The sequence below is a fragment of the Bombus vosnesenskii genome, unplaced genomic scaffold (assembly GCF_011952255.1).
Source record: "Bombus vosnesenskii isolate JDL3184/JDL3185 unplaced genomic scaffold, Bvos_JDL3184-5_v1.1 scf7180000013448, whole genome shotgun sequence".
NCBI lineage: Eukaryota > Metazoa > Arthropoda > Insecta > Hymenoptera > Apidae > Bombus > Bombus vosnesenskii.
In genome coordinates, this window is record NW_022883058.1 from 896218 (window position 1) to 906725 (window position 10508).

Below are 10508 nucleotides of genomic sequence, written 5' to 3' on the forward strand. Positions count from 1 at the left end.
GGATTTCCACCGCACGTCTTTCGATCGAAAATTACCACGCATACAATTGTTTGATCTCCGTCCCGTCAACGCTTACATTCCGGTTCCGTCGACGATTACTATTCCGGCTCTCTCTCTCTCTCTCTCTCTCTCACTCACTCACTCACTCACACACACACACGCACACCACACACACACGCTCACTCACTCACTCACTCACTCATTCTCTCACTCTCTCTGCCAACGTCCACCACGACCGCACCACACCGGCCCTCTAACGCACGTGCCCGAATCACCCTCTCCCGATCCTGAAATTGATCCTGAAACGCCGTACGTGCCTGAGTTATCCACCCGTTCCACGGAATCTGCGACGACTGCTGCGAAATCCAATCCTGAATACTCCTTCTCCGATTAATTACATTCATGTGGCGATTGTGACCATTTCCCGATCCGTGCGCTGCCAACGAACCTCTACACGTTCGACCGATCCTCACCTTCTCTCCTTCTTCCCTCCTTTTCTATTTTAATTTTTCTTCCTTTCGTTTCTATTCGGCGGGGATTTTCATTTTTCCCTTTCTTTCCTTTTCCTCCTTTTTCTTTCCTCTTCTTCCCTACTTCCCGTTTTGTCCACTTTCTATTTCCTACTCGAATATACCCCTACTATCCTCGCCACCGTCTTCTCTCTTCTATCCCATTTTCTCCGTGAAATTCGCACTCGTTATACACACACGGTTATTCGATCTTTTTCTGCCGTCACACGTGCTCGCTTCTACATCACGACGATAAAATAAATTAAATATACGCGATATTACTCGGTCGGCGAACGAATCTCGGTGATGGGCCGTTTCACGGAATCATTCCTCAAACCGATACCGCTCCACTTCCGGTCATCCTTTTTTCTGCACGTGTTATCACGCGGAATCCATCTGTTTCTCGATCGTCATCGATGCGTTCACGCGTGGTCGATACACGATACTCACACACGTACACACGTACAACTAAATATTTGAACGCTGGCTTGGTATGTGTGCACCGCTGCCGCATTATCGCCGCCATGTCCGCCCATCACCCGTGAAACAACGACGACAATCGTAATTCACGTTATAATTTACCATGTTTTTTTTGGCATATGTATGTCCGCGTATATACATTTTCTACACCCTGGTACATGCATCTATTCTTTCTCATTAACGAAACGTCAAAAATATCAATAAAATACAACAAAAATACAACAACAAAAAATGGAAAATGGTGATATATATATATATACATGAATACATTTGTACATGAAAAAACGCATCATTTCATGGCTTCGCGAACATCTTCGACTCGCGCGACAATTTTCGATACGCGTATAACGACGATGATAAATGTACATATATACACGGATAACGCGCGTGTCGCACACAATTTTTATCATACATACGCGACATACACACAATCATTCTGTCGCAACCCCTTGGCCATTCCCCGCCGCCAACGTTGACCATTTTTATCCATAAACCGATCGTGAAACAACGGAATAACGCAACCGCTGCGACGATGTCCACTACTAAAAAAAATATTACTAAACTTCGCGAAAAATAAACAATAATCGCGAAAAACTACATCTTCGTGTTCCCTCTTTTCTGGCGGACATCTTCCTACGAACGATGCGACGACTAATACGACAATAATTTAAAAATAATAAAATATTCACCTTTGAATCGATAAAACCAACAACAACAATTACTGCTACTACCATCACTACTATTACCACTACTACTACTACTACTACTACTACTACTACTACTACTACAACTACTACTGCTACTACTACTACTATTACCACTACTACAACTACTACTACTACTACTACTACTAATACTATTACCACTACTACTACTACTACTAATACTATTACCACTACTACTACCACTACTACTACCACCACTACTACTACTACCACCACTACTACTACTACCACTACTACTACTACTACTACTATTACCTACAACATACTCGAATTCTTTTTTTCCGTGTACATGTACCTGGGTGCTCCGAGGGCACGTTCGGCGTACTTCACTTTGATTTTGGTGCCTTCTCCACCGAATTCGATCGACTGCTAATAAAAAACCACGAATAAAACCAAAAACCAAATCAAACCAAATCAAATTTTAAAATATATATATATACAAAATAATAATATATGTAATGATAATAAAAAAAAACTACTGCTACCAAATACTTCAAAAAAATATATAATAATAAAAAAAAACCGTACCGAACACTGCCTCGTTTGCTGCATGTGGATCGCCTTAGCAGCCTTAGCCACTGTCGGGGCCCAAGTGGTCCCCCAAAACGCTCACTGTGTCGTCTACACAGACAGCTGCGGACAGGTAGACTCATTATTGTAACCAGTTTTTTACCCAGTCTCGGGTCTGCATTAGAAGCGCCAGACGGTGATTGAACAGGTGAAACGAAATTCGAAATGCATGCGTGGTAATGTGCCTGTGTTACCTCTCACTCTTATGTTTTTTTTCTCTTTTTTTATGTTCCTTTTTAATCTCTTGTTTGTCAATAACGATCCTGTCGGTATGATCAGGAGAGCGACGTATTAGTCCTACCTATGGTGTTTTTGTGGTATAGCAAGAAACTAGGCGGCCGCCTACGGCATGGAGACTTCATTGGATTTCAACGAAACCCACGACGATCTCCTGTCCACGGTCTCGCGACTAAAAGAGATTGTTTAACATTCATGCAGATCGTCTTGGTGCTTTGATGCAAGCCCGAACTTTTAATGCTGCTAACCTTCAAGGTTAACAGGGGGGAGGGAGACGTTCGATCGCTCTGAAGTTTCTTTTTACCATTTATTTACCATTTGGTTTGTTACGTTTTACGTAGGAATTGTTGTTAGCTTGCTTCTTATAATTTTCGGAAAAGAACTGGAACGATCGGACGTGATACCTGAACCTTCGGTAACTTTGGCTAACACGTAGCTTTTGGGGGCATCTCCCTCACGACTGCTCACCGCAACTATAACTGCGAATAACCACTGCCTTATCTGGTGTTTGTCTATTATTATTATTATTATTATTATTATTATTATTATTACGTCGATAAATATTATTATTATTATCGTTATTATTATTATGCTATTTCGAAAGCGTTGTCGTCACTCCCCCTTAAACAAAGAAAACCTTATTCACGAAGAAAGAGATGCACGCTTCTTATTCAGTAATTAGTACGACTTTGCCATATATGTATATATTATATAGATTATATACATATATATATTGTTATTGTTATATTATATACATTATTATTATTATTATTATTATATCTATCATGCCATTGTCTTGATTACGCTTCTTTCATTAACGTTGCGCGTTAATTGTGGACCTTATTGTCGGGATACGCATTTGAAGAGCATTGGGTGCTTTGAGAATAGTGGTGTTTGAACCAATATTTAAACTAATGTCTCTATCGTTTTTGCACAGAGAGAGACGGAGAGGGTGAAACTGATTATTTTACTTGTCCTTTTTTATGTTGTCCCAAAGTTCATTTCATATCTCTACATAGAACGTTATGTATATATTTTGTTACTTAACTTTGATTTATAATGGATTTACAACGGATAAACGAAGATTATTATATGTAAGAAAAGAAAAAATATTTTGTCCGGCAAAAAAAAAATCGAATTTTGTACTTTTCATTTATTTGCCATTGTTCATCTTTCTCGTAAATAAGTAAAGAAAAATCCAGTCTTTTTTGCCATTTACCATTATACAACTGTTAGTTTGCAAACTATCTCAAATAGCATTTACCTTGAAGCACCCTGTATATTTTTTTTCTCTTTACCCTAAAACGCTTCAGTACTTCGATCAATTTGTCTCTTCGCCCCTTTTCTATGCATCTATCGTTTTTTTTAATTAATTTTTTAATCGCATTAGAAAAATTTCTCACGGTTATGGACCGTTGTTACGTAATGTCCGAACGTGTATTGCATGTATATTAATATTAGTATATAGTCCCTGTATTAGCATCGGTTGCGTGTTGCTTCGAATTTCATCGAGCCACCTCGAAACTCGCGTGTCTATATTACGATATTGGCAGGATATGATCGAATTGATTGCGCAATTGATAAAAGTGGTGATTCTTTATGGAAACACGAGTCGACGATATAAGATAAAATTTTCTTGTAAGAAACGTTGTATCTTGGAGATACGAGACGATGCGATGTTAATACGTTAGCAAAGTACACGGAAAGCAATTGATTTTCTCGAGAAGAAAGATTGGCGCAAGAAAATTTTATTAAGAAAAATGTTCGATCAATTTCGAAGGAATCGCTCCTTTTACAGTTGTACGACAAATATCATCATTTCCTACGTTTCCAACCCTCCTATACGGTTCTTTCAAAACAATCAAGTTGAATTCTATAAAAACGACAATGGCGTGATCCTCTAAATTGAACCGCGCAGAACACGCGTGTTTTAACAAGAGCAGATAAAAAGAAAAAGAGGAAAAAAGTGCCATCGCGATAGTAACAGCTTTTTGAATTTTCAAAACGATTCTCCACGTGACGTGCAACACTTTTTTCCCCGCTCTCTGAACGCTCTCCAGACCATTCTAATTTACCGCTGTCGCCAATCGAAAACACGGAACAATCCTGTCGCTTGCATAGAGAGCTTCTGACGCATTACGTAACCGGGAAAACGATAGGTAAAAAAAGGAAAAAAATAAAACAAAATCGGACTACGGGGCCAAGAATCGAAAACGCGTGGCCGCGGGCACAGGTTTCTCGCTGTAGCGTGTCTCCTTTTTCTTCTTCTTTTTTTTTTTTTTTTTTTTTATTTATCAACGCGCAAAACGCAGAGAACACGTTGACAAAGCTTTCTAGCTAGTACATAGAAGAAAAAAGAGAAAGAAAGAAAGAAAGAACGTGAGACGATCCGCAGCGTCGATCGCCATTTTGTTAGCATTACTTTTCGCGATCTCTCTCTTCGAGTCGGGTGGACGTTTTTCTCTTTTTTGTTTTTTGTTTTTCGTTTTAATACTCTGTCTCTGTTTAACGTTCAATCATACGTTGTATTCTCTATGATTGAACCTACACTTTTATTCGTGAGCGTAATTAGCTCTTATTGTTATGGTTGCGGAGTCGCAGTTGACCTAGCGTTGAACTTATTTGCAGTAGAATATTATTAATTTGACAGCTTTTACGACATCCCATCTCCACATTTTTTATACGAATGCCAATAACCGCTGACTTTTGTCCAGCCACCAACGGGCGGTTTGGTTCGCTGGCGTGGATGATATTCTCGTCCACCGATGGATATCTTACCACCTTTCTTTGTCTCTTCCCTGTGTCTATCTATTCTATATATTCTCTATCTATATTTACTTTTTATTTCTCGTAGCTTTAGTAGTGAGTGGATGTGTGTGTCTATAAATCTCGTAATTCACGCACGCGAACCAAAAACCCTTTCGGCGGTCCTCTCAAGTCGGCTTTTGGCAGCACACGAATTGCTTGGGTGATGAGGAGGGGCTCCGTTGTCTCTGCGCGATCCCCCTCCCCTCGAACGAATCGATCGATCGGTCGTACCAACAAAATTCGTTTCATTTGTCTCACTCGCAAATTTTTACTACCTAAGGTAGTTTACTTCCTTCCGAAGAGACGTTAGACAGTACGAAATATAATTAGGTACATCGCGCTATCATCCTTTTGCAAGTACGTACAACGAGTATATCCGAGTTAAGATCATCGCGATCCACATATCGTATTATTGATTAGACGATTTTCCTTAATCGTATTTAGAGGGATGGGGGTTTACTTCCTTCCTTTTTCTCGTGTTTATTCGTTTTTTCGGGAAAATTCACTGCTAGAATTCTGTCTGTTCGATCGAGAGATAACACGCGAAAGGGACACGATCTTCGTGAAAGAAAAAGAAAGATAACGTGGAAAATCGCGACTCTAATCGATCACCCAAGCAGAATGAACCAACCCCCCTTCTCCCGGGCCATTATTTGCATGACCAGACTCTGTGTTTGTAGCAAATTATCTCTACGCAGTTGCAAAAGTTATTACATAGTTATTATTCTTACTCTTGTTATCGTTATTCTTCTGATTATTACGATTGACGATTAGTCTCGTTACTCTATATCTGTACCATTATTCGTTGTTACCATCTTATTATGTCTTGTTTCTCGCGCAAAGGTTCTTCATTATCCATAATTTTCCATTTTTCTTTCTTTTTTTTTTTTTTTATTGTATTCTCTGTAGCAATTTCCAATTGGTTGTCAATTTCCAATTGCATAACACGCGAGAAAAATTCGATCGATGATCGCTTCGTGACGAGAGAAGAGTACGTAATTTAATTCCAGTCGTCGCTTTTCTTATTTTTTCTTTTTCTTTTTTTTTTTTTGTCAGTACAAGTTCAGCATTTGTTTATCTTAATCTTTTTCGTTACAAGTATATTTTGCACGCTTTTATGGTGAGCCTATGGTACTATTACTTTCGCTCGCGACAATTATCATTACGATCCATTATTTAAACGATTGATTTCGTTGTTTTTATTCTCATTGTTCCCCCTCTGTTTTTATTTTTCTCTTTTCTTCGTTTTGTTTGTTTTTAATTATCTCTTATTTTTTATTTCATATACATAATACTCTGTCTCTGGTAGGTTGTTAACTGCTTCTGACCTAACGTTTTTTGCTAACACCAATACCAGTTCTCTGGAATTTGATGTTTAATCTATTTTTTCTTTTTTTTTTTTTTGCTGCATTTGTCTATATTCATATATATATATTCTCTCGGGCATATATATATATATATATGTGTGTGTATACGTATATATATACATATATATATATATATGTACATCGATAATCTTTCCCTAGATACGAGTGTACGTGTGTGTTTCTATGTGTGTGTGTGTACATATAATATGCATAACATCTTTCGCTCGGGGGTAATCAAAGGAACGGATAGTAACGTAGTTGGGTAGAAATGTCTCGCTTCACCTGAGCCTTTTTATTTTTTATTTTCATCGTTCGAAAATTCCTTCGTTTATATTGACTCTATTTTTCTTTTTGTTTTCTTTTTTTTTTTTTCTTGTAATTCACATTTTTCGTTTTGATAATCTGGAACTGGCATTTTTTCGTGTCTTTTTCTCTTACCAATTTTTTAATTTTTTTGTCTTGGTATTTGAGAAATAGTTTCTCAAAGTTTGTCGTTCTCGTTCAAATTTCTGCGAAACTCTTGAAACTGAAGAAATCGTAAAAACGTATTTCGACTAATCGGAGCTTGCACGAAGGAAAGAAAAAGTAGTGAAGGATATATTCTCGTGTGTTGTTCAACCACGCTCATATTATATATATACATGCACACCAATTTACGTATTACGATTGTTGTTCTTTCATCTTGCTGCAGCCAGGTTTTTGCGTTTTAAAGTCACTGTTTTAGCACCCTCGGTTCCCAGTCAAAGAATCGAAAAAAGAAAGGGAACAGCTTAGACGAGCGATGCTCGTTGCCTTCCTGTATTCCATACACAGATTTTGTTAACACTAATACTTCAGTCTAGTCATTGTGCTGAATGGCCCGCTGAGAAGAGGGCTTCCACACCTGATTCGCAAATTGATTGACTCTTTCTTACGTAAAGAACGAATACCGATATATTACATTTTCAACTTAATTTCGTTTACTCAATTTTATTTCATTTTTACCACGTAAAGTAACTGAAAATCGACTTTCAGCAAGATACAGTTTTTTCTAGCGCAGTAATTTCTACGTCGAATGTCTCGTGATGAAAATTTGCGAATCAAACGATCCTCGTTTATAGGCACGCTCCTTGCACACAAAGTGTTGGGAATGTTGAGAAAAAAGAGAAAATCGAATAGAGAAAAGATGACAGAAAACAGATAGATAAAATTGTTACATATATGTCACAGACTCACCGGTGAAAAACAGTTCGCATAGAAAAGTGAAACGAGTCCTTTGTTCTCGCCCATTCGAATCACACCAATTCTTTCAATGAACGTGTATCGTGTCGTGTCTTGTCGTGTCGTGTCGTGTCGTGTCGTGTCGTAAGAACGATCACGGTAGTAGCAAGCTAATGATCGACTTGCTTCACGTCGATGCCGAATGAAAAAGTAAAGAAGTAATCAGTCTCATAGAGTACAATGTCTCGACTCACGATAGAGAAAGTAGGGAATGACCAGTTTGAAAAAGAAAAGTTCTACTGCAAATTTTCTTCTTAATTCGATCTGCACGAACAATCGACCTCCGCGAATAACTATTTTTCAAATCAGACGAACCAGATGAAAAGAGTCGTTCAAATCGTACAAGATCTATCACGCTCGGTCGATTATTCGTGTGCCAGTAGCAATTAATTAATATTCATATACGATCCGATTTTTTAGAGCATGTAATGTACCGTGAATATGCTCTAACACTGAAATGAGTTTGAATGTGTGTGTTCAATGATTTTCAAAGAACATGTGTGCGTGTGGGTGTCTCTGTGAGAGAAAGACAAGACACTTGTCTTCGCTCTGTTTGTGGAAACGCGCGAATGGCGTCTGCTTGTGAAGAACGACTGATGCGAGACACTGTTGAAAGTTGTTTTTTTTTCCCTCCTTTTCCTTGTAACTATCGTTCGCGTAAATCTCGAAACTATCCGTTTTATAAAAATACCTGGCACATTTTCTTTCAGTTACTGGACACCCTCCCGGTGTGCCAAGATTTTAATCGACAAGTGTGCAACCGTCCCGCCTGCAAGTTTATCCATCTCAGTGACGGTGAGTTTCCGGCGCCATTTGCCGCAATTCCTCTCGGCAACTTGCGGCGATTTCGTTGAACATCGAAGCTTATCGTTCCTTTGCCTTTTTTTTTTTTCTTTTTTCTAACAGTTCCTTCGTTTCTCTTCTCATTCTTATTCCATTGCGCTTTTATTCCGTTGAACGATTAATTGAATTTTCTTTCAGCGACACAAGATGGTGAGTACAATGCCATAGGTTGTTATTCCGCGTTGTCAGCGAGATTAAAAGACTTTGGCTGAAATATAATTTTTTTGTTCAAATATGAGCTTAAAGTATTTGAAGATTCAGTGGCAGGAGGTAAAAAGAATCGACTAATTGGATTTTTCAATTAAAATATTACTTTAAAACCGATTCGATGCAAAGAGAATGTACAAATTTCTCAAATTATGTATATTCCAGCACGATGTATTTGTGCCGGCCTAGATATCGTATCGAATGGCCGGCCAAACAGCATTTGTATTTTGCAGCCATTTTGCAGTTGACGACCGCGCATTCGCCACAAAACAATCATGCTCGTAATGTGCGACGGATGACAAATCTATTGGTCACCGCTGTTTCCAACTGCACGTAACTTCGTCAAAGTCACGAATTACTAGACTAGCTAGCCGCGACTAATAAAAATGATAGTTTACTGCTAAACTGTTCGTGAATAGTCTGTAAATTCAAGGAATGACCGGAGAAGATTAGAAAAATCTAAGAATTTCAAAAAGAAAGAAACAATCGTAATGTTTATCGTATAATCATAATACCATCTTATTGGATATATATACATATCCATTTTATAAATATTATAAATATTACATATATAAGTATAATTAACGTAGTATAATACCTTGGCATCATGGAGAAAGAAATTAGAAGCGAAATCGAAGGTTTGCAGATATCCTTAGCTAATCATAAAGCGTCGTTATACGAAGATCATCGACACATTAAAATTCACCAAAAATTGTTATCGATTTTTCCATATGTCTAATCGATGACCGTTTGAACATTTCCAGGAAACGTGGAGGTGATCGAGAATCGCGTGACCGTGTGCAGGGACGCAGTGAAGGGCGCGTGCATGCGGCCCCAGTGTAAATATTATCACATACCGGTCGCGTTGCCGCCAGCACCTCTCATGGCGATCACATCGCCTGCGACGCCCTAGTTACTCCTTCTCGTTTAGCGGATATATGTAATTCACGACGAGGCGAGCAAGAAGGAACCGACAGACAAGAGTGATACAGTAGCAGAAGCTAGAGAGCGGAAAAAAGGGACTTGACAAAGAAAAAAAGGGACAAAAAAAGAACAAAAAGAAAACTACAAAAAAAAAAAAAAAACAAGTAACGAACAAAAACGAGAACGAGAAAGAGGCACTACCAGAAAACGAACAAACACAAGAGCTTGTCAAGCGCAGGTTTTGCCGGATCACGATCATCCTGATCGTTGAACAAGATCGACGAGAACAAAAAGAAAAAGAGAGACGTATCAAGGGGAATGTGTGTTTCAATGTTTTCGTCCTCATCGTTCTCTTCGTCGTCGTCGTCGCCGTCGTCGTCGTCGTCGTCATCGTCGTCGTCGCCGTTGTCGTCGTCGTCGTTGTCAGCGACATCGAAAGAACCGAGTTTCGATTCTATTTCATCCTCCTCTGCGAATCTCCTCCAATGCGTAGGTTTTCGTCGAGCCAGATAGAGATCAGGAGAAAAGGCTAGCGTATCAAACGCGAATCAAAGAGGAAAGGTCGGACAGAGGAATGA

The 10508-nt window shown here is 38.8% G+C and overlaps 1 protein-coding gene across 1 annotated transcript; it reads left to right on the forward strand.

Moving 5' to 3' along the window:
- The first annotated feature begins 2237 nt into the window (after window positions 1–2237).
- On the forward strand, window positions 2238–10223 carry LOC117238316 (zinc finger CCCH domain-containing protein 28-like). The gene is made up of 3 exons (XM_033503152.1): window positions 2238–2357; window positions 8667–8751; window positions 9771–10223. Exons 1-3 carry the CDS (start codon window positions 2265–2267, stop codon window positions 9917–9919), a joined length of 327 nt encoding a protein of 108 aa, XP_033359043.1. The 5' UTR covers window positions 2238–2264; the 3' UTR covers window positions 9920–10223.
- The last annotated feature ends 285 nt before the right edge of the window (window positions 10224–10508 follow it).